Genomic DNA, 25,709 nt, shown 5'->3' on the forward strand with positions numbered 1-25,709 from the left:
CATGGTGCCTCTTGCTGCATCTTTCATTCTGGTGAGACCGAAGCACCATCACTGTGTTTCTTCATTGCTCACTTGCTCCTCGCCCTCTTGCTCCTTCTACGCTAAAAACCTAACCCGCTGTTGGTCTTCTCCAGAACTAGTTTTGCTTGAACTCTTAGCAGCAGTGGACAGGTCAGCCTTCTTCCTCCATAATCCATGTCAACTTTGGCCTCTGTGACATTGCTTTTCTCCTAAGTTCTCCCTGACTTTAGCCTTGACTCTCCTTTCAGAACATGCTTTTCTGTAACAGATCCCTCCTGCTCTCCCCAGAGGCACCCAGTGGTGGCTCCTGAATCTCAGCCTTTCCCATGAGTGCAGGTGTCAAGTTCCTCACTCTCACCCATTGCTCCCACTTGTGTGTCCCTCTGGCACCTTGATTAAACAGAACTTACCCACCTCCCTCTCCTCTGCCACGTCCAGGCTTCCCATTCTCCCTGACATCTGCTTTGCATTTCTTCGCCTTATCCTGCAACTTAATTTCTGATGTCCCATCTGTCCTCCCGTTCTATTGAGTTTTGTCTCCTTCATGTCCCTGGCCCAGGTCCCCTCTCTCATATTTGAGTCTTCTAGGTCTCTCCCTGACTACTGCAGTGGCTCCCTAGTGGGTCTCCCAGCCTCTGGTCTCCCTTCCCTTGCCTTACAAATTGCCATCAGATAAATCACCCCCAAGCACAGCTCTCGCTTGCTCCCTCTCCACTCCTTGCTCAGAAACCCTCAGTGGTTCCTGCCACACCGTGACGAGAGACCAGCCAGAAAATTGGACGGAGGCTTTCCCTCACCTTGCCCCAGTCTACCTGTCAGACTGGACCTCTCCTTCCCTTTGCACTGAGTTCTTCACCCCCTGTGCATCAACCCCAGATTTGCCTTCCACTTTCCTGCTTCCTTTTCTTTGTCCCTACAGCCCTTTTCTCATTTTTCAAACCTATTTTCTGCTTCTCTTTTAAAGTGCAACTCGGATGCAGTTTTTCTCCCCCCCCCCCTTTAAAATTTTATTTTTATTTTTTTAAATTACAGTTTACATTCAGTATTATTCTTTATTAGTTTCAGATATATAGCAAAGTGGTTAGAAAACCATGTACGTTACAGAGTGGTCTTCCCGCTGCTTCAAGTACCCACCTGGCCCCATATTTATCTCGATTATTGACTGCATTCCCTATGCTGTAATTTACATCTCGGTGGCTATTCTATAACTATCAGTTTGTACTGATTAATCCCTTCACATTTTCACCCAGCCCTAACCCTTCTCCCCTCTGACAGCTGTCAGTCTGTTCTCTGTATCTGTGAGTCTGTTTCTATTTTGATTGCTTGTTTTTTTCATTCAATTATACAAATAAATATTTGTCTTTCTCTGTTGGACTTATATAACTTAGCGTAATACCCTTCGGATGCAGTTTTTTTCCTGAGAAGGTCTCTGTAATTCCTTTCTAGGCTGCAAGTCATTTTTACAGCCTTTGAATTTTTGTGAAAGTTTGTGGTTGTTTCTGTATGATAATCCTTGTTATTATTTGTAATCCCATCATATATTTCCTCCTAGACTGCAGACCCCTGTTGGGTAGGAGCATCCTTACACCTTGCAGCCTTTTCAGGCATCTGGACAAACTCTTTGAACATAGGAGTCCCTTTAGTTGTTTATTGGAATTGGCACAGTGTAAAGTGTAGACCCACAACTGGCAAACTCTATAGCCCATAGGCCCATTATCTGTTTGTGAATAAAGTTTTACTGCAACAACCTGTCTGTTCCGCAACTGAATGCCCACAAAGCTTAAAATAGTTACTAACTGACCTTTTACAGAAGAAGTTTGCCTATTCCTGGTCTAAATCATTGTCCAGACTTCTGAAGGATAGGGTATCAGCTGTGGAAGGAAGTGAAGGAAACAATGTTTGCTTAAACTTTTAACTTTTTGCTTTGACTTTCTGACATATCTATGTGGCCACCATAGTTAGGGCACTGGGATATTTTTTATTACCTTGTTTAAAATGAAGTATAATTACTTCTGTTGTAATAATGTTGTAGACAGCCAAGTTAATTTAGATTTTATCTCTAATTTTTTGACATTAGGATAAAAAGTTACTGGTCAGGCTTTATCTAATTAAAATGACCCTTAAAATGTGTTTTGTATTCTTAGTAAAAGTAATCTACAAGCATCTGTCATCTGAACCTCCAGAATTATGTCAACCCTGGGAACCCTCCTTTATTTTGTCTGCATGTTCGGGTGCCTTTTTCTGCAGCTCTGAGATTTGAGGAGGATGGCTATGCATTGCCAAGGTTTAGAGATCAAGTTTTGTGAACTTCCAGATTAATACCGTGTTGCTTTTTTCTTTTTTTCTTCTTTTTCTTTCTAGATGGACGTATGGTCATCCAGGATATTCCTGCTGTCACCAGCAGAGGGCACGTGGAGAACGCACCTGACCTGGTTTCAGAATCCACCTACTACAGCAGCTTTTATCAGCCATCTCTGTTTCCGTACTACAACAATCTGTACAACTACCCACAGTACCCCATGGCTTTGACTGCTGATTCCCCTTCTGGGGACATGGGAAACCCTCTTGGGGGATCCCCAGTGAAGAACAGCCTTCGGAGCCTCCCAGCACCTTATGTGCCTGGTCAGACAGGAAACCAGTGGCAGGTAAGATGTTACCCAGAGAGTGAACTGGATACGTGAAAACCACACATATACCCCACTTCTCATATGTATATGCACATTATACAAAAGTTGTAAAGAATTTTTCTCTCTACACATGAGATTATTTAACCTCAGACATTGTCCACAAGGAACTGTAAAGAAATATGCATATATTTGTGTGTCTTTTAATTTTACTTTTATCATTTTCTAATGTCGTTTTGCATAAATACCCACTTGGCCATAGTCAGATTCAAAAGTAGCTTACTATATTATGCCCCACCTTCTCCTGCCTTGCGCCCATTTTCTTTGAGCAGCATAGGAAATGTTGGGTGCAGTCTTCTGGATGGTAGTAATCTTCCTGATGAATTAATTTTACCCTGGGAGTAAGAAGTGTCAAAATCTGTATGTATGTTTGAATGGAAGAGAGGTAAGAAAAGGAATTAGGTCACTGCTGTGCTGGGCCAATGTGGGTGTTTTTAGCCAGGAATAGAGGTCAGTCATTCATACTCTGAAATATTTAAAATAGTGTGCAATTTAAAAATAGTGTGCAATCAAGAGCTTTTTAATATTTGGGGAAAAACAAAGCATTTTCATTATCAGGGAAGGAGCGTTTATCAGAGCTGTTCTTTTTCCTCAGTTTTGACCATTCCACTGAAAGCATTTTCAGGTGGTATTACCACATGGTGGGAATGTGTATAAACATGAACTCTTGGACTCAACATCTCCAAGCCCCCTCTAGCCGTAAGCTGTTATGATTCCGTGATAAATGTTCTCATTTTGGATGCATTTACTGTATGTAAACTTTCTCAGCTGAGCATGGATTCCGAGACAATGCAACTTACATTTAGGTGTTTAGGACAAATCTTTGACCTTCTATGTCAACTTTTTAAAAATGTGAGTTGAATTTTTTTGAGCAACTCTATTCTATTTTTCTTTTTTTAGGTGTTGGGAAATTGTTAATATTCAAGTCACCCCACTTTTTGGATTCTCTCACTATTCCAAGGGATCTGACTTTTTTTGGCATATTAATATGTCAGCTTTAATACCTTTTATTTTTAGAATCATACTTTTTAGAACCCTTTTTAGAACCCATACTTAGAACATTGGTGTTAAAATTGAGTGGTAGTATGAGTATCAAAGGAAAAGCAGTGATTTATGAATCTTTAAGCTGGGCCCCTACAGGTCTTTCAAAATGCCATTTGGACTTTATGATTTGAGGCAGGTTCTAGGCTGATTTCTACTAAAGACTCTCTACTCTGAAAGGAGAAAGACATCTCTTGTAGTTAAAAAACAAAACAAAGCAGTTTATCCTGCAGATTCCCCAGGGGAGTTTCCTGGCTGCTTCCAGGCTTTAAGGATAAAGTAGGGAGGGTCTCAACCTGCTGGCTTAAGAGAAAAAGGATGAGAAAGAAAAATCTTAGGTGTTTTCTTAAAGAAAGACAGCTTATGGTCAGCTTTACAGGAGAGTCAGAAATCTCCTAAATTAATTTACCCTTTACTTTGTCAAAGTCTTTCAGGCATGTGATGCCTGACACGCTAATGTTTATTCTTACTCCACCTAGAAAACCTGGGAAGGGTATGGCAGAGGTCTTGGATTTCCTTGGTGATCCCTTACAAAGGTTCTGTCTTAGGGATAGCTAGGAGAAGATGCGGCTCTCTTGCATGGCAGTGTTGCCTGGACTTGGGGGACTGTCTCAGCCACTGTGCAAGACAAGGTTCCCCTGAGGACAAGTTCTTGTACCCTTGCTGGAACAGTCTGCTGGGTCAGAATCCCAAGGCTCTTTCTTGTTTGTGCCTGCACACTGACAGCTGCTTTAATCGCTTGAGGTCTGTCTCCAGCCTGTGGAGATTTGTGGCCCAATCATAGATTCCTGTCCTGTTGGGAAACAGGAATAACATTTGTGACACTGGTACAAACTCACGATGAATAGCCGGTTCCCCTGACCAGCGGCTCAATTTCACTTCTACATTTAATTGCCTGCAAAAGCTGTTTATTGCCTTATGCACTCCTCCACGGCAACATTATCTGTTAAATAAACATGTTGTACCAGGTTGACAAGGGAGAGGTGCATATCAAGTGAGTAGAAATAAATATGGGAGGACTCAGAGCAGTATCTGAAAATCCTTTCTACCCCTGTGGCAGGCAGGCACCTTCTCGATTGCTTTTCAGAAGCTTGTGCCACCAGAGTGTAATCACACTCAGACCACAGTCAGGGTGTGGTCAGATGGCCACACAGGTGATTTCCTTCCTTTGGTGGTTATTTTGGGCCCATTCTGAAATGTCTTATGATATACTTGTCCCTTTATGATCAGGCACCTCATTGGAATGCATTCACTTATTAAATAAACATGGATAGAAGTCCTACTCTGTGCTAGGGAATCTACCACTGAACCAAGCAGACAGAAATGAAAAGCTTGGGAGGAGGGCTGCTATCATTACCTGGGAAACAATAAGGGAAGTTGGGGACAGTTTAAAGTAGCCTGGGTTTGAAACTGAGATAGAGGCAGGAAGGAAATTCTATTCTGGCACCTGTAGCTTGGAACACAGAGAAAGGTGCTCCCTTGTGAGCATTCCTGGGATGGCCTTCCAGCACCTGGTGTTCTTAGTTCTATATCCAGCAGCCTGACAGGGGCCCTTGTATTCACACTGCCTCCTCTTTTCTTAGCTTGGCTCAGCATCAGAACATCCTGTTAGCTAAAAGAATGTTGAGAAGAAGTGTGTTCTTAAGCATGTGCTTTGTGGAAGTGGCCATAGCCCCTTTTACTTCTGTGTCCTGGGAACTTCACAGGAGGGTCCAGCAGTGAGGAGGGAGTGGGGGAGCAGGATATGAATCCGAGGTTTAAATTGGACTCCCATTCCCAGGGAAACAATTATAGTTAACAGTCATTAGTTTAAAATATTACCAAATTTTAAAAAATGTTATGTCAGGAAGAAGGTAGAATGCAAAATCCACTTCAAAATTTTTATGTTTTCATTGATTTTTAGAGAGAGAAGAAGGGAGAGGGATAGAGAGATAATAACATTGATGAGAGAGACATATCATCAATGGGCTGCCTCCTGCATTCCCCCTACTGGGGATTGAGCTGGGAACCTAGGCATGTGCCCTGACTGGGAATTGAAAACCAGTGACCTCTTGGTTCATTGGTTGATGCTCAGCCACTGAACTACACCAGCTGGGCTCCACTTCAATTTTTAAGGTGGAGTAGGCCACCAAGCTGCACCATCAGGCCCCAGGATAAGGTGCATCTGGTCACTTCAGATTTCCTAGTAATTCTGCACTGAGAAAGGTAAGGGACCTGCCTGAGGAACACAGCTGTTAGTGGAAGGCCAGGCCTAAACCTGGGCCTTCCTACCCTTGGGAAAGTGTTCTTTCTACAGGGAGTCTTGTGATCCACTAGGCTGCCCACCCACTTCCATTGCTCATGTCTTTGACAGGTTAAACTAGCCCTGGCTTCCCTTGTTATTGGTCACTATCTATTGCTAGATAACCCTGACTATTTTTTGCCTCTGGAAAGAAAAATTGACAAAGTTTCCAAGCAGGCATAAGAAGGGTTTATTGGAACATAAACAGTTTAAAACATTTAAAGCAATTTCTTTCCTCAAGAAAGGGTAATTAAAATAGAGTATTTGATTTGACCTATTAGGGACTAACAACCATAATTTGTTTCCTTAAAGGGGAATTATAGAGATACTAGAGGCCCAGTGTATGAAATTCGTGCACTCGGACGGGGGGCCTCAACTCGGTCTGGGCCCTTTCACAGTCTGGGAGCCCTCAGGGGATGTCCAACTGATGGCTTAGCAGTCGGACATCCTTAGTATTGCCATGGAGGCAGGAGAGGCTCCCGCCACCACTGCTGCGCTCACCAGCCATGAGCCTGGCTTCTGGCTGAGTGGCGCTCCCCCTGTGGGAACACACTGACCACCAGGGGGCAGCTCCTGCATTGAGTATCTGCCCCCTGGTGGTCAGTGCATGTCATAGCGACCGGTCATTCTGCTGTTCGGTCATTTTGCATAGTAGCCTTTCATTATATAGGATAAATTTCTGTTGATGACTGAAAGAGTTACAAGTTTTATTTCTATGATGTGTATTTATTTTATATCTTGCCACTTTTGTGAATCCTTTGTCAAAGTCTTATATAAATTCTAATGATTTTATAATTGCTTATTTAGGTGTTTCCAGTTAGATAGTCATTTTACAGAAAACTATTGATCATTTTTCTTCCCCCTAAATATATCTCCAGTTCTGATTTATATTTTTAGTGTGTTAATTCAGTTTAGATACCAGTAGTGCATGCTGGTTCCTTCTTTTACTGGGAATGTGTTTAGCAGTTCATTGTGATGTATGCAAAATGTTACAAAGAAATGAGGAAAATATGATAAGTGGATTTTTCCTAAAGCTAAGTTATTCAGTTCAAAAACTTGTTTTTATTGAGACCATACCCTTCCAACATTTAAAAAAATAAAATATGATCCTGTTAATTATATATTACATTGCAGAGGCACTTACTTGGCAATATAAAAAGTTGGTAAATCCCTGGCCAGGTGACTCAATTGGTTGGAACATCATCCCATACACCAAAAGATTGTGGGTTTGATTCCGGTCAGGGCACATACCTAGGCTGTGGTTCAGTCCCTGGTCAGGGCCTGTGCAGTAGACATCCAATTAATGTTTCTCTCTCACATCTGTGTTTCTCCCTCTCTCCCTCTATCTTTAAAAGCAATAATTAAAAAGAAAACATAACCTTGGGTGAGGATTTAAAAAGAAAGTTGGTAAAACTACTTCTATATCCTCACTCCATCCTCTTTTTTTTTCTTCTTCATATTTTACCTGTTTGAAGTCCAGAGAAAGCCTAGAAGCCACTGCATCAGTCACTATGTCACCATGACAACAGCAAAGTTCTTCAGGATTTTCAGTATGCTTTTTAAAGAAATTGTGTCAACTTAATCTCACTTTAATTCCTTACAGGCAGAGTGCTTTGATCTTTTCTTTTTATGGCAGTCCTATGATTACCCCCATGCTAGCCCAGAATTCTGTGGGAGTCCTTCATGTGCACCCTAACTATGTCCTGCCTTCTAGTGCAGTGAGGACACAGGGCTTGCCAAGTCCAAAGGCCCGTCTTGGAGAATCTTGGTTAAAGAAATGGGAGAAGTCCCAGTAGATCACTGGAAGTTAAGTCAGTGCAGTGAAGGTGTCAGACTTCCCCAGGTTTGGGGCTTCCGTTGCTTTTACTGTGAACTGTCCCATAAATTGCCTGTCAAGTCGTAGCCAAGTCTATAATTTTCTCTGTTAAAATATAACTCCTTATTAGATTCTCCTTTTTTAAGGAGAGAGGATACACCCAGTTCTCTCAGACCTTTCCAGCATATCATGAATCCTGCAGGGAGAAGGGCTTCTGTGGGCCAGTGGGCAGTGAGGACAGCAGTAATTCTCTGGCCATAGTGTGAAACCTTCCAGAGATTTGCGGCCCAATGAATGCAGAACTGACTTTCTAATCTTCCCCCTATCCTCCTATATAATAAAAGCCTAATATGCTAAGTGTCCAGTCATCTGGTCGTTCGTTCAACCAATCAAAGTGTAATATGCTAATGATATGTTAAGGCCATTCAACCGCTCGCTATGACGTGCACTAACAACGGGAGGGGGGGGGGGGACGACAGACAGTTGACAGGTTGACCAGTCGCTATGACATGCACTGACCACCAGGGGGCAGACGCTCCAACTGGTAGGTTAGCTTGCTGCTGGGGTCCAGCTGATCAGAACTGAGCGAGATGGGCCGGACATGCCCTGGAGCCCTCCCGGGCCCCTCCCTGGCCCCGATCGTGCACCTGTGGGGTTCCTCAGCCTGTCCTGCGCCCTCTCGCTATCCAGGATGCCTCGGGGGATGTCGGAGAGCTGGTTTCGGTCCAATACTGCAGGCCAGGCATGCACCAGGCCTCTAGTTTACACTTATGTTCACAAAGGAATTGCTATTTTTGTCTTGTTCTACATGATCATGACAGCCATCCTCTGATTTTTATTATAGTTTCCTGAAGGAATTGCTGTTTTTTTTCACAGGAAGTTTAATCACTTCATGCTTTCGATTCTGTCTTGAGGGCAGTTTGTAAGCATGGTGCTGTGATGATGATGTTCCTGGTGGCTCTTGCTCTGGAATCAAAGCTGAGGGAGCTCATGGGCATTTTAGAAACTGAACTCAGACAGATGGTGAGAGGTGGGTGAGGAATGTTCCGTAACTACAGCAGTGCATAGTAGGGTCATGATTTCAGAAAGGAAGGGAGAGGGAGAGAGATAGAAACATCATTTTCAGAGAATCATTGATTGGCTGCCTTCTGCACGCCCCCTACTGGGGTTCAAGCCTGCAACCCTGGCATGTGCCCTGATTGGAAATCGAACCGGGACCTCCTGGTTCTTAGGTTGGCATTCAACCACTGAGCCATGCCTGCTGGGATACAGTAGGGTCATTTTTGCAGAGCATTTGGTTAAAAACCCGTGGGTTATAAGAGAGAGAGTAGAATTGATCCCTGGAAACCTGGGTAGGGGGGCTGCAGCTGTGACTCAGAGAAGATCTGGGTCAGGGTTGGGCTCTGGATATCTTGAGGGATGTCTTCTCAGCCTGGCTGTCGTGGCCCAGTAGCATCCCAGGAAACCCAGATTCTTAGGAACTTGGGGGAACTCCAGTCAAACCTGGGCTGCCCTACAGGTTAATTCCCATTCTTATAGGAGTTCAGTTTGATCTGGACTGAGTTGAAAACCTTCGAAAGGGCTGATTTTCTCCAGGGACGGCTCCACAATTCAGTTGGAGATGAAAAGAAATGCATTATCAGTTTGTTGTGAGATTTATTTTTTGTTACACAACCTGACCTGACACAATAGCATCAGGTTGGTAAATTATACAATTGTTGGGGGATTCTGTAATCTTCTTGAAAATTAGATAATTAGATCATGGTTTTGAAAACTTTCAGATTCAATTTACTTGGGCTGGTGCCAAAATCTTATCTAGTTGTGTTTTCTATTTCACTTTTCCCCCTGTTATATAAATGTGAATATGATATAAAACCAGTTACTTATCAGAATGTTTCAGTATGTGGATGAGTGATTATCAAATTTCTTGAGAGTCCATATTTATGTGGCCTGTTATGTGTCCCTCAGTTGGAAAAAGGCCAGAATCAAGGCAATGCTTAATAGAAGCTGATTTGCGCTATTTTTTTTTTTTTACTATGTTAGGAATACCATAGAAAAATAAAAAGAGTAGAGTTACAAAAATTTTGCACCACATTACAGAGCATGTTTAAAAAACTCCTGCATAGATTCATTGATCATTCATTTATCGAGCACCAGCTCCTGGCCTGTCTCTGAGCTACACTATCCCGACCCTCAGGTACCCATAGTGGGGTAGACTGGAAAGAATCTAAGGACACTGGAGTTCTGCAATCACTATGTGCTCGGAGTCTGCACGTTTGTAGAGAAGGCTGTGATGCCTTGTGGAAAGGTGGGCCCTGTGCAGTGGTGTCCAATGGGTGGGGTGAGGACTGAGTATTTTATCACTGTTGTGGTTTACAGTTATCGCTGTGTGGTGATAATTAAAAGCAGGTTGACTTTAGTGAGCTTTATTATCTAAAAAAGTTATTTACAGAGAGGGCCTCCCCCCACACACACTTACTGCCTGCACTCAGGACATGTTGCTCTCAGTGCCTCTCCTTGGTATCCCCCAACCCTGTGAGCATTACCCTGGAGACGCATAACCTCCTGAGAGGGAGGTTCATAAGAAGATTGAGAAACAAGAAAAGGATTATGTCCTCAATTTATTTCTCAAACCATTTTTATCACATTACCTCTCACATACATTCTTTTTGGCAATTCCCAGTTCTTACCAGCCAATAGTGGGAGAAGGAAGGCACACGTATTAATTCCGTGTCTCAAGTACATGTGGAAAACCAAGAACGTGAAGGGATGTTCTCTCTTCCCATCTCTGTGTTTGATAGTGGCAGTGTAGGACCTTGAGTTGGTTTTTCAACTTTTTTAAATTATTGAAAAGTAGAAAATTTTCAGAGACTGAATTTTTCTTTCAAATATTAAATAAAATGTTTAGGTCCTTAAAACATTTCAAGTATACAATGGACAGGTTTTTTTTTGTCTCTGTCTTTGTTACTAGATCCCTGTCATACCTATGAAAGGGTTCAGAGTTATTTGGTAGCAAACCCAGAAGAATGGTCCTCGAGGGTGACCAACACCCCCTCCACGACGCTCCCACAGAGGGAGGTCCCTGAGGGGAGCGAGAGGGGAAGGTGTACCAGGACAGTTGTTGAACGGCCTATGGTACTGGTCACTTCATATATAACATTGTACTGAACCATTAACCACATCCCTGTCAGAGATTGTTACCCCTTTTGTGGCTGAGGAAACTGACGCTCAGGGAGATGAAGTAACTATGTACACAGCTGGAAGGGGGGGAGCTGGAGTTGGAACCGGGTTTGCCTAACTGTAGAGGCACATTCATTCCCATTATATCTCTGTCTTCTAAAAACATTTCTTGTTATCCTCGTATGAAGCCTTGAGAGGTATTTTCTTATATCTTATAGCTCTTATAACATTTTATAAGATGTCACGTGTCATACAATGTTTCAGAGGCTTGACATGGTAGAGGGAATGGAATCCTATGTCTTGATAGTATTAATCAAATTTAAATTACTAAGCATAAGGCTCTTAAGCATGGTTCTGTGCCTTCACACACACACACACACACACACACACACACACACACAAACACACACACACACTCTTCTGTGTAATTTAGGAAAACAGATTTTTTTGTCTGTCTTGTGTCATTTTGGTTACTTAAAATGGATTCTCTCCATCATGGTTTTGGAGTGGGAAGGGTCTTTCCATGCCACTAGCCCACTGCAAGTTGGGATGCCCATCAGTGATCACCAACTTGCATTTGGATTTTTAATGCCAGTTCAGGTAAAAAACTGTGAGTGTGTACGTGTGCTCACACTTACCAGTAATAGTCTTGGGTGTGACTTTGCTATGTTCTATTGGTAGAGGGTGGCCCCAGACGATCTCACCTTGCCCTCCAGGCAGTCTATCATGCTCAGCACTCATAAGATACCCTTCACATTGCTGATTTATGCTAAAAGTATCCTAATGTTTCTGACAGATCATGTGTGACGTGAATATAATCCATATTTCTTAGAGCAGCTAATCCAAGTGGCTTATTTCCCGATACTGCTGATGGAGCTATATCTCTTGGTGTCGTAGCCATTGAGATTCTGGTGGTAACATATTGTTTGTGGGTCACTAGTTTTGTCTAAAACAGTAGGTTGGAACAGAGTAGCAAAGGTTAATTAAGTTTGTCCATCAAAATGAGAACAGATATGCATGCCTCTGTTACTGCCAGTCCTAAAATCAAAGTTCCTGAATGTGTGATTATAGGCATCTTTTCTTCTCATTTTCAGACTCCCCCCACCCCTCCAAAAAAAATTCTTGTTTTAAAATATGAAGAATTGTTAAAAGCCAAAGGCAATGATTAGGCCTTTATAACAAGCGGATATCTTAATTTAAAAATGGGACAGGTGGCTTGGTTTAGTAGAGAGAAGCTTCTGGGGTCCAATTGCTGTGAATTCTGCCTTCTCTCTGCAGAACCAAGTTACTTTATCTCTGAGCAGTTTATTTCCATGTTAATGATTACATTATGATGACTCCATGAGATGACAAGTCTCTAGAGTATCTCTCAATAAATGCTCATTTTCTTCCTCTAAAATTCCATTAGTCCCATAGTCAATAAACCAATATTTTTTCAGCAAAGTTATGTTAAGAATGTCACTGTTACAAGCCCTCTCCGCCTGTCTTAAGAGATGTTCTATAATGCTTTCAGAAATTCGACATATTACAGAGACTGGAGAGGCCTATGTCCTGATAATTATTAACCAAATATTAAAAATACAATCTTTGCCATTTCCTTGCCTACCAGCTCATTGTAAAAGTACAATATTTGCATTTCTGCCTGGCTCTGTATATGACTTTAGTTAGGTTTGTGCCTTAGATTTGCGAATGAGACAAATACAAGTTTCTGACCCAGGAGCTGGCAAATCTTGCATAGATTTGTGATAATGAGGAAGGCGCTGGGCTAGTGCCAGCCAGAGGCTGTCTCTAAATGGACCGCCCTCATTTCTTCTGTGAGCGCATCAAAACCTTCCAGGCTCCAGAAAAACCACCTTTCTTTAAAAACCATCTTTAATATTTGTCTTTTTCCTACTATGTACCTATGTTTAGAGGTCCTTGCTTCCATTGACCTGATTTATATATCTCAGTGTCTTTCAAACATTTTAGACTGAGACCCATAGTAAAAAATATTTCATATTGTGATCCAGTATATATTTATACGTACATATAAGGACAAAATGAAGTTTCATAAAACAGCTCTTCCACATATGATGGAGTTTTATATTTCTATTCTATTTTGTTTTGATTTTGTTGCTATACTGTTTATTTGTTTTTTAATTCTGATTACAACCCAGTGAATTATTTTGGAGCCCACTTAATGGTCACAATGCTGCATTTTGGACAACACCATCTGCAGGAGTAAACTTTGTTCTGTCAGTACAACTAACACAGGTGGTGAAAACCACCAACTGAGTGATACAAGTTTAAAAACTAATTTGGTTTTTTTTAAATGTGGAAATAGAACAAGCAGAATGGACCACTAATACAAGTGTAATCCTAATATCATATGGGGGTTCCATTCCTTAGAGTTTATACAAGAGTGGTCTGAGTCCCTATTCCATGCTTGGTCCAAGATATCTGGGAATTGGGGAGGGGGCTTGCTTTATGTTTTAACGGTCAGTGTTGGTTCTGTATTTCTAAAGCCTTCCTTGTTTTTTTTTCATGGTGTATCTTATGGGGTTTGTTTTGTTTTGTTTCGATGTTTTAAAAATTTACTCTGGTATTAATGCAAGCCTGGAGTTGAGCTCCTTTCCTTCCATTCTTTTTTTTTTTCCTTCCATTCTTTTTGAAAAGCCTACCCATACAGTGTCACAGCTGTTCTGAAGCTTTGGGAAGCATGGGGTTTACAACTGAGAGCATCTGAGATGTATAATTTCTCAAATGATTGTCCTCTGCCATTTTGCATGAGTATTCTATTTCTCCTGTCATCTCTCTCCTTTCTCCCCTCCAACCTCCTTTCTGAGGAGGAAGAGCCCTTCCATGTCTGGACAGACAGCTCTTAGTTCTTCAGCCTCTAAGTGCTGGCCCTCAAACCCAGCGCCTTCTTCTTTTGCTCATTGAAGGCATCCGCCCAGGCTTTGCAAGAATCCCTTCCAGGGGCCAGAATCCTCACAAGACCAGTCTCCCTCTCTCCTTTTTTTCCCTCCTCGCTCTAGAGAGGGAAGTGGAGGACATTGCATAATATGAACACTTAACAGAAAGTAAGATGAGGGCAGTAGAGGAAGTGGATGAAATTAGGAGAGAAAAAACAAGCACCCAGAGGACCAGAGGGACAGGAAGAAGGGAGGGGGACAGACTATGGCTGAAGGGAATCTGCTGTGTCACATAACCCAGCACTTGCCCTGTTACTCTTTCAGTAATCTCTGAAATGTGTGCAACAATCACTTTAGCCTGTATATAAAATTCTTTCCAGCTGTGTGATATGTGGAACCGCAGGGGATGGATGAGGTACATAGTACAGGAGGTGAGTAGGCACTTGCTTTTCAGGTAAAGAACTTGCATAGGTGAGGTGTATGGACTAGGACAGCTCGCAGAGGGTAGTTAGGCGAGGTGGGAACAGGCGTCCCTTTAAGATGGTTTGAAAAGAAGCTTCTGTTAAAACTAAAGAACTCCTTTAATGAGGGCAAAAGTGAGCCCCAGCCTTTATTCTTAGCAGGAGATGTAGGATTCCACAGCATGTGACAAGCCCTCTTTATTTATTTTTTTAATACAAAAAGGTTTTTGTTTATAAAACCAAAGGTTCATCCCAGATGTAGCTTTTGCAGTTTAAAAGACTGTAAGCCACATGCCAGTGCCAAGGGAATCTTTACACTATTTGTTTAAATATCAGAGTTTGGAATTAGGAGCTTTATCCACATATTCACTCTTCTGAGGAGACCATTCCCTTTCCCCACCAAGTCTAATTCTGTGCTGCTGAGCCATGCTCTTTCAAACAGCCAGACAGCAAGTTGGTTTTCATGATCTCTTGCAGCCGTTACCAGGACCGAGTGCTCAGTTTTGTGTAAGACCAGACTCTTCCTATCTGAAGTGTTAACAGATAACCAATGAGTGGTATTTAGGAATTTTTTAAAAAAGAAGTGAGATCTAACATTTTTATGTTTTGTTGGGATTTTATTGTTACTATAAAAAAGGGTGAGTAAAGTATCTGAAAGGAAACCAGTGGTTCAGATTTCTTTCTTATACTATATGTTCTCAACAGTTTAATAAAATAAAATCCAAAGCTCCTAGGTTTTCCTTTAGGGTTCATACTAACACTGCGCATGTTCCCCACTAGCCCAGCTCCCATTCATAGGTCATATTCTGGTTCAGAGACTTGGGATGGGTAATAAGAATGTAAAACATGCCTCTTGTTTGCCAGCTACCACATGTTAATAATAATAGGAGTCATAAATCACTGGAATCCTGGGGTTTTAGGTTCACTTTGTTTAATTTAAAGGAATAAAAAAATCTAGAGAAGAACAAGGCATTATTACATAATGGAAAAAAGATCATATCCTTTAGCAGAAATGAACAATTCCTTTAATTTATGAGCACCTCTAGCTCTCGGTAGAACTTTGCTTCTTAGTGGAGATGAAGGGCTGAGCACAAGGATTTGGTAGTGTTAGGTTAGTTTAAAGCAAGTTTTTCAGTCTTGGCACTATTGAGATATTGGGCTGGATAATTATTTGTTGTGGGGACGGTCCTGTGCATCGTAGGATGGACTCACTACCAGCCAGTAGCAACTCCTCACCGCCAGCCAGTTGTGACAATCAATGGTGTCTCCTGACTTTGCTAAATGTCCTCTTTGGGGCGGGGTAGGGGGTGGGGGGCGGAGGCGGGGAGAACAAACTGCCCTTTGTTGATAACTTCTGGCTTAAAGTAAAACAACAGATTTCAGAGGTTTCCTTATTTACCCATTTTGTCTAATTCAAAAGTAGCAGGGGTGGGGGTATAGCTCAGTGGTAGAGCATTTGACTGCAAAAGTAGCAGGGCTGTAATTGTTTTTTAAGCTAGGAACAAGAAGTGATTTAGAGTTTTAAGTTACATTTGGCCACACCTTTTTCTGGCTTTCTGGGTGAATCACAGTTCAGTTTCAACTCCATGTTTCAGAGGTTTACACATGCACTTAGAAATACATGGAACCATACTTCTTTCTTATGTCTAAGTTGTCACATGGATGGTTATTTGTAGATTATTCTTCCAGTTGTAAGCAGCTGAAGTGATTGATGGTCTCTGTAAGTTCACATTTTGATAACCGCAGATGGAGTCTGACCCTTTGTATCTTTTTCTTTTTTTGATAGAAGTTTTTTATAGCTCAATGATCTTGGGGATTCATTGGGAAAGTTGAATGTTTGAGTTCAAATAACTCAGTTCCTATTTCCAAATGATTCTTGTTATCTGATGCTTTCTAAAAACAGAAATGGAATTAAGGCGGAAAATAAACACACATGGAATTGATATTGTATTTATTTTCCAGTAAGCTTTCATTAAAAGGGAAAGAAAAAAAAACCTTCAGTTTATCTGAATCTCTTTTCAAATAATACACACATTGGTCTTGGCAGCAGTTGTCCAGTCTGTTTGTAGAGTTAACCTTTTGCGTTTTTAGTTGATACTGGGGTTTCATACTTACTGGGGTGTGGGAAATATGAAGGTAAGTCTAGGTATAGATAACTCTATAACTGGTTCTCAGTCTTGGCTTCAATTAGAATTATCTGAGGAGCTTTGAAATAACGCAGGGCCCAGGCCAAATCCCAGACCAAGTTCCCTCTTCCCTTAATCCAGTGGGAGTGAAGGTTGAGAACCAGGGTGCATTTCTGTAAGTGAAGTTTTATTGTAACACAGCCACACCCATTCATTTACTGGTTGTCTGGAGACCCTATGGCTTACAAAACCTAAACTATTTACTGTTTGGCCATTTACCAAAAAAGTTTGCTGACCCCTGTTCTCAACTCACAGTGAACATTTTCCAAGTATTTTGAAAAGAGGTTTTATAAAAAATTCATAGTAAAAGGGAAAAATCCAGGATTTTGCTGAGCCTGTAGGCTCAAATCCTGTCAATTTTCTTGCACCTGGGGAAAATTTAAAAACATTTTCCCTAAAGAACTGACTTGAAGATTGTGCCCTAGAGGAGGAAGATGTAACCTACTCAGCACCCAGAGCCGGGCGCCATTACTTATGTCAGGACACTTTTTGTTTAATAGTTGGCACTTGCTCTAATAAGTGTTCATCACTTAGACTGTGTTGACTTGAGGGAAGGCTATAGATACAGAAACGTTTCTCTCACGCAAAGTGTGTTTGAGCGTGTTATTACCGCTGTAGCCATTCTAGATGGTTGTGGACCCCTGAAAAAAAATCTTAGTTCTGGGGAACCTCATGTATAAAAAGAAAACTAATGGAAAATTTAAAGTAGCATCATTTCTGCCTTTTCTTAGTTTGGGTGGATAGTTGTAAACAGTTGGTCAAAAGAATTTTTTAGAAAGTTCTCCTTTGGTCATAGGCCCCTAACAGTGTTCAGTGTGAGAGAAAGGATCGTTTATTCTAGTACCTTGTCACCAGAGTGAGGTTTTATTTATTTTTTTACTTTTTAAAATATTTTTATTGACTTAGAGAAGGGAGAGGGGGAGAGAGAACCATCAGTATGAGAGTGAAACATTGATTGCTGCCTTCTACACACCCCTGCAGGGGATCAGGCCTGAAACTGGCAATCTTCTGGTGCACAAGATGATGCCCAACCAACTGAGCCACACCAGCCAGGGCCAGAGCGAGGTTTTGAGCCAGCAGAATCAGCTTCTCCTGGGCGTGAGTCAGACTCTGAGTATCTACCCAGATTTACTGAATCAGAGTCTACTTTTTAACAGGATCCCAGGCTGTTCTCATACACATTCAGAGAGCAACAGGAAGTACTGGTCTAACAGATAACTGGGTCAGTGCAGAAAGCACTGTTGATAGTCCCTCTTGAATGATTTCACAGTTCCCTGATGGCTCTCCTGACTTGGGCCCACTCACTAAAGGCAACCAGTTCTCCCCTTTGGCTATTTCCAAGCATTGCTGCATGCCCTCTTATTTTGTAAAAAATTATATAATGGTAGAAAATGAAAATTGGATGATTGAACTGAAAGAGATACCATTTTATATGCTCTAGAAAAAAACTAGGAAGGATAAAAGGAACTAGGCCAGATATACTTCACTTGAAAGGTAATAATTAAGTGGAATGGAGTCTTCTTTCTTTTGCAAGAAACAATCTACACATCAAGCATACATTTGTGCTGGGGGAACAGTTGGGAGGGGCAAAAATGAACTCCTTAAACTTCTCAAATTAGCACACAGAAATCCAGGACTTAGGCCTTTCCACCAAGCACTGCCATAATATTCAGTTTACTTTGGCCTATGTTACTGGGGGAATTGTCCAAAATTTGGATGTTCATAGAAAATCTTGAGGAAGCCTAGGACCTAATTTTATCCTGCCAGGCTTTGCCAAGTTAGTACTATTTTTCTAAATCAAATAAGTAGCTTCTAGAGATTTGATTGAAAAACATTTCAAAATTATTCCTTAATTCTTTTTTTTTAAAATATATTTTATTGATTTTTTTACAGGGAGGAAGAGAGAGGGATAGAGAGTTAGAAACATCGATGAGAGAGAAACATCGATCAGCTGCCTCCTGCACACCTCCTACTGGGGATGTGCCCGCAACCAAGGTACATGCCCTTGACCGGAATCGAACTTGACACCTTTCAGTCTGCAGGCCGACGCTCTATCCACTGAGCCAAACCGGTTTCGGCTATTCCTTAATTCTTGAACAGACTTGTTTTATCCAGAGCATTCCTTAGATTGACTTTTTTAAATAAAATTAATACCATCTGAATTTAGTGTTTTTGAAACTATAAATAATTGAAGTCTAGATGTTCTTGCTGTGAAGATAGGGTCATGCATTTAATGTTTAGTGTCTATACCAGGGTGTGTGTAGGAAACAGAATAATTCTAGGTGTTCGCAGAGTGGCCAGGAAGAACCAGGAAAGTGGAAATGGGATGCCCTTCTAAGCCTGCAGGTCCCGTTTCTTTAGCTTTGAATGAGAGGCCAAGAAGCTGTGTGAACTGCTCCTTATATAAAAGCTGCCCCATGGTTCCAAAGGCAAGGTCTGATTGCCAGAAAAAAGGCACAAATGCCGAGTGCCCGCTGCTCACTGCTGCTGGAGGGACAGCATGTGCTCCCTTTGCCTTCCCTTCTGTCTTCCAGATCTCACTCCATTTCTTGTTAGCAGAATCCAAATCACCTCCAGAACCCTGGTGACAGGAGAGTCTGGGAAACATATCACACTTTTGTTCCTTGTTACAGGGAAAAGCATAGAAGGGGGTGGGAATGGATGCTGAGTGATGATATTCTGCATAGCATCATGCTAGTGACAATAGCTTACCTTCACCCTATTTTCATGTTTTTAAAAAATATTATCGCCCTGACCGGTTTGGCTCAGTGGATAGAGCGGTGGCCTGCGGACTGAAGGGTCCCAGGTTTGATTCCAGTCAGGGGCATGTACCTTGGTTGCGGGCACATCTCCAGTAGGGTGTGTGCAGGAGGCAGCTGATTGATGTCTCTCTCATTGATGTTTCTAACTCTCTATTTCTCTCCCTTCCTCTCTGTAAAAAAATCAATAAAACATGTTTTTAAAAAAATGTATTCTCTACTATAGGCCCAGTGCACAAAATTCATGCATGGGTAGGGTCCCTAGTTCTGGCCGGTGATTAGGGCCAGCCAGGACCTTCCTTCTTTCCGCGCCGCCCCCTGGTGGTAAGCGCACATCATAGCAAGCGATCGAACTCCTGGTCTCCCAGCCAAACTCCTGAGGGGACACTTTGCATATTAGCCTTTTATATATATAGATATGCACTGTATATTAACTAAGATGAGTTGCCAGTTTTATACATGAAGAAATGTGAGATGGTTAAATGACTGGCTGCTGGTCAAACAAGGTAGTCATTGTGACAGTAATGCCATGCTCTCCTGTTTTTCCTACCCAATTCTCTTTAGTACTTGTTAATTGGGGATCATATGATGAGAAGGAATTTTAGGGGTGCTTTAGCAGGAACCCCAAGATAGAAAAGGCACCTCAGAATACACAATTCTAGCATTTTCAGGGTTAATATACTGGATGATATATTCATGTTTGAGGACACTACCAACTTAATAGGGTATGCCCTTAACTTAAAGAATTAGGCAATTCTTGAAATGACTATAAAATGCAACTTTGGTCTTAATACATTCCTTCTTTTTTCTTAAGCAGATGAAAACCTCAGAGAACCGCCACCCTGTGGGTTCCCAGTACAGGATGCATTCTTACTACCCAGCTCCCTCCTACCTGGGCCAGAGCGTGTCCCAGATCTTCACCTTTGAGGATGGCCCTCCTTACTCGGAAACCAAAGCGAGCGGTAGGTGTCTGGTTACACAGACTGGATTCTGGGTGGAGAGAGGATGAGTGTTCAGCACGGGGTCTCTGGCTCTCCAAGGGTTCACTAGTTAAGAGCTATTGGGAAGTTTATTGCTGTGTAAGTCTTATATAAGTATCGTTTAAGGTGTTTTGTTATGGAATGATTTTGCTTTGCCTAGATTCTTAATATTACATTTCTCTCTTTTGTATACCCAGAGTGACAGGAATAAGATTAAAGACTCCTCAGAAGCTAAAAATGTGTTTTCTGAGGGATCAATATGAAATACAGGGGCACTTTAAATGTGGTTCCAAGTCCTGATGTTTTTGGTAAAGTGAATTTCCATATATTGAATACTTGTTTTCCAAAATTTTTCCATTTTAAATTTGAAGGTATATTTATATTTTGGGGAAAAGAAATAAAATAACATAATAAAACATTTTTTAATACAATCAATCTCAGAGTTTATGCAGTAGCAATGTAAATAACTCTGATAAAATGGCTTTGAAGTGAAAAATGACTGCTTAATGTACCAAAGCACTTTGAAATACACAATTGCTCAATTTCAGTTTTAACCTTCTCCCCAGCGATTACGTTGTGGAGACAGGTCTTTTACGGCTGTTGTGTTCCCAGGACCTGTTTTTAAGTTCTTTATATTGAAGCATCATCTTTTGACCTGGGAAAGTGAGAAGCTTACACAGTCGAGGCAGTAGGTAGAAATCAGGGCAATAGTGAATGACTTGGTAATTTCAATAACTTGATTCTCTATAGAGAACTGGTTTCTTTGTAAAGCAAGTACTTAGAGAATGAGAATCTGAAGTCTAAGAAGGCTAGGCAAGTTACACTTTATTTATTGTACTAAAAATAAAGGATTCCATTAATGTGGAATATATAGGTTAAGGGAACTGATAAGTGTGAACTGAAGTACATATTGTTGATTGTACTTTGAGTTTTATTAATAGTCATATTTCAGAGTGGACAGACATAACTAGTATGAATATTTATACTGTATAATATATGCTCAAATGGTCTTCCTTTCATACTTCCATTGATTACATATATGTTTATCGGGATTGTAAGCTTCTTAAGGATAGTGAACATATCTCATAGCTTTTAATCTGCTATGATGCCTTTTTAAAAATTTGTTATTTATTAGTTGAGTGATGAATGAATAAATTAATCCAATATTATTTTAAGTAAGTTTGTTCTTTAAGGAAACATAATTCTGAAAGGTCAGAATCCTAATAGTCTGATGGAGTCCTTAAAAAAAGTTTATTCAGAAAATTAGCAATGAAACCTACTTTAAGGGGGAAATTGCCTGACCTTCTTTCTCCAGGAATAATGGAATGTTTTGAGAAGCACTGGCATTCTTGAGACAAAGGTGTAAATTCACAGGAAGGCAATAAGACAAAAAGATAAGAATTTATTAGAACAGAGATGAATTTGAAGAGGAGCAACAGGCATTTGAATTTATGGCAGAAAAGGAAGAGACTCGGAAGGAAAGAGGTTACAGTCCAGGAAAGAAAAGATTGGCTGCTCCAGTGTTCATAAGGAAAGATTGGGTGAATAACACCTAGAATTTCCTCAAAACTTTTCTGGTGATTTGTGTATCTGAAAGTGTGGTTTAACCTCCCAGTAACCCTCTAACTCACTAATAATTAATCAGGAGGGTCAAGCTTCAGACATGAGGGCATTAGCTAGGAAGAATTGCAGTGAAATCTCTAATTTGGAATTGATGGAGAACGAGAACATGAATTAATTGAAAACCCAAGACTCAGCTATTTTTAAAAGAAGTGTGGCCTTATGACTTCCATGTATGGTGTCATGGGCTCTACATTGTATGAGATTTTTATAGAGCTGGTGGGAAGGGAAGAGGAAAGGGAAACTTGTGTGTGGACATCCCAGGTGCCATTTCTTGGAGCACAGGGTCCTCAATTTTATCAGTATTGACACAAGTGGGGAGCTCTTTGGGGACAAATTAGGCCCTTAATGGGGCTGAGGCTAGTGGCAGGGTGCTGTGAGGGGATGAGGTCATCAGTGTTTTTATTTGAGAGTGACAAAGGCTGACTGATAACCAGCTACATTTATCAATTCTGTCAAGTTTGAGTTGAAGTCCTTTGGTTGGTTGGGTTAATAAGGTAACGGTTAGTAAATAGTACATCAGTTATTCTAAGTGGGAACTTCTAAGTAATTTGAAAAACAGTATTTTCAAGAGGTTTAATGTTTTCTTTAAAGTCTTAGTTAAGTATAAGTTTGTCCATTAGGTTTATTTTTCTTCAGTTTCTTTAAAGACAACCATAACCTCTCTTTACCATCTAAAGAAACAAGTCCAAGTTCAATGTTTTCCTCTGGTTTTGCTAAAGGTTGCCACATGAAAATAGAATGTAGGGAATGCCATGTTGCTACTGTTCAGTGTTTTTCTTTGTGAAAAGGCTGAAAGCCATTCTCCTTTTCTTATCCTGAAATGTGTTAGGAGGTAGATTAAAGAGATGGCGGGGCCCAGACTTGTAAACCATTGCAGGCACTTGGCTTTTGTTTCAGGTGAGCTGGGAGGCCACTGGAGCATTCTAGCAAAGGGGTGACATGTCTGCCTTGTGGTTTTAAACTCTGGCTACTATTTAAGAATAGACTGTAGGGATTTGATGTGGAAGCAAGAAGACCAGTCACTAGTAAAAGGCTACAGTAGTAATTCTTACAAAAGATGACAGTGGCTCAGTCAGGGTGGGAATGTGGTATGATAACAAATGGTTGAATTCTAGATGTATTTTGAAGATAGAACCAATAAGATTTGCAGATGGATTTGGGATGGGCCATAAAGGAAAGAGTGAAAGATGACTCCATAATTTTTAACCTGACCAAGTAGAAAACTGGAGTTTCAACTTATTGAGGTGTAAAGAAGACTATGGGGAACACATGTTTGTGGGAATTAGGAGTTTAATTTTGCACATATTTAGTTTGAGATGTTCATGAGATTGTCATAGGAATTGGATGTATGAAGACTACATTGAGGGGAGATGTCACTGCTGGAAAAAAGAACTGGAAAGTTCAGTGCATTGATGTTATTCAGTGCATATTGGAGGCAATATGATGAGATCCTCCCCCCACCCCAAAGAAGTGAGTGTAGGTGAAGAAGAAAGGACCAGGGATTGAGCCCTGGGGCCCTCTAGTGTTTAGAGCTCTAGTGGATGAGGAGGACCCACAAAGGAGAGAGTAATATAGAGCAGCCTATGAGGTAGGAGGAAAACTAAGGGTGAATGGTGTCTTGGAAGCCAGTTAAAGAAAGCACTTAAATGAAAAGAGTCAAATAATACTGATGGATCAAATGAGATGAGGACTAGAATTGACCATTGGCTGCTGCAAGAGATGTTTGATTACCTGGACATCAAAGTGGATGAGTAGCCACTTTGGTGAGGAAGTGAGAACCAAAGCCTTACTACACTCAGGATTACATGGGAGAGAAGCATATGAGTACAGACAGTTCTAGAGGGAGTTTTGCTCTAAGGAGGATAGTGAAATGGAGCACTAACTAGAGGAAAAGGTATGTTCAAGGAAGGTCCTTTTCTCTCTCTCTTTTTTTTCAAAATATGGAAGATATTATGATAGGCTTGTGTGCTGATGGGAGTAATCCAATAGGGAAGGAAAACTAGCTGGCCCAAGGTGTGGGTTTGTGAATGCTTTGTTCCTAGTCTAAGAGGAGATAAGTAAAGGAATTAAGATTAAATAGAATGCCAGGCTGGTGTGGTTCAGTTATTGAGCATTGACCCATGAACCAAGAGGTCACCGGTATGATTCCCAGTCAGGCCACATGCCTGGGTTGTGGGCTTGATCCCCAATGTGGGGTGTGCAGGAGGCAGCTGATCAGTGATTCTCTCTTATCATTGATGTTTGTCTCTCCCTCTCCCTTCCTCTCTGAAATCAATAAGAAAAAAATATATATATATATTTTATTATAATATTAATATATTAATATTAATATTATAATATATATATTAATTATAAAAATGTATGGCAGAAACTGTCAACTTCCTTATTCTCACATGAAGGCCTGTCACCATGTCTTACATCTTTCTATTTCAGCAAGTGCCTGGCAATGGGCTGTGCACATGAAAGTGATTATGTTCATCAAGAAGGGCTTACTTTTTAGCTCCAAAAGGACCCTGTTTGAAACTAACCATATATGGATTGTAATTCTTGAAATTAGCTAGATAGACATCATGGTCTGCTGAGTGAGGAAGGTGAAGCATAATCATTTTAAGCATATAATAAACATTTAGAAATGGCAGCTTTGAAAACTTATTTTTAACATATCACACATATGATATATTTCCTACATAGAGCAAAGGAAATAACTAAAGAAAATGGGTGTATAAGGACACAGCAGGTCCCCTTATACCTAAAGAATAGGATAGAGGGAAACTAAAATGCTATTTGATGAGGGCACACATATTTTTGTATTTTCTTTAAACCTCTTTTTCTTCTTCCATGAAAAGAACACCCTACAAGGCAAACTGTGGAAAAGGCTGAGAGCCAATGTGCACCTAACATGTCCTCTGTAAAACTCTGGCTTTTGACAAAGTCATCACCAGTCTAAAAGTAGCAGGCACTTCGCAGGGGCTATGTGAACGCATCATACTCACTGCAGTAAGGAAAGACTTCACTCACTGCAGCGCTTTAGTAAGAATTGCCAGGGTGTGTTTTCTCACACATGGCACGGATCATAGTCTTCCAGCTTTGTGTTTCTCCAGGTGCCTAGCATCAGGCCATGTTCTCAGAGGGCTCCAGGGGCGGTTCCTGGTTTCTTGAATGAATAAGAAACTGACCTTTGGATCATTTCTGCCGGTGCCTCACTGGCCTCATTTCTGCCAGTGCCTCACTGGTAAAACAATCCAAATAGATCAGACATGAGGTTTAAACATACTCTGGATTTACTAGTATATCATGTAGAATCTTCCCTTTGGAAAACTTGCATTTTAAAGACTTAATTCTTTACATATACTTGGTTTATGATTAATAACATAGCCGTGCAAGAGAGGAAGTGAGGGACTTAATCACTTTTTACATTTAATAGAGATTGGGTGGAGTTGCAGGCTGGATGCTATGGTGTCCCTGAGCTTTGGTGCTGGTGTTTAGGAAAAAGAGTCAACATAGGAACCCAAGTTTTCTGAACCATTTCTGGGCATTCTTTCTACTACTATATCCTATGATTTCCTCTTCCTTCCCCTTTTCCTTTTCTCACAGTTATTTAACTTTGACAATCTATATAAGACAATGAGTGCACTTGATGGATGGAAATAACTTATTTATCTATCTATCTATATGTATACAAGAGACCTGGTGCACGAAATTCGTGCATGGGGGTTGGGAGGAGGGGAGTCCCTCAGCCCGGCCTGCACCCTCTTGCAATCCAGCACCACTGGCTTCTAACTG

At 41.0% G+C, this 25,709-nt stretch overlaps 1 protein-coding gene across 2 annotated transcripts in view; it reads left to right on the forward strand.

The window, feature by feature from the left end:
* The window catches only part of DMRT1 (doublesex and mab-3 related transcription factor 1), a gene marked incomplete at both ends in the record, with an annotated part of 101,527 nt that overhangs the window by 37,340 nt on the left and 38,478 nt on the right, over positions 1-25,709 (forward strand). For both annotated transcript variants that reach the window (XM_079790324.1, XM_079790325.1), the window contains 2 exons: positions 2,383-2,666; positions 20,141-20,285. In XM_079790324.1, the coding sequence (XP_079646450.1) occupies positions 2,383-2,666; positions 20,141-20,285 (429 nt within the window). The remainder of the gene's footprint in view (positions 1-2,382; positions 2,667-20,140; positions 20,286-25,709) is intronic.

This window comes from Cnephaeus nilssonii (assembly GCF_951640355.1).
Source record: "Cnephaeus nilssonii genome assembly, chromosome: 14".
NCBI classification, from domain to species: Eukaryota; Metazoa; Chordata; class Mammalia; order Chiroptera; family Vespertilionidae; genus Cnephaeus; species Cnephaeus nilssonii.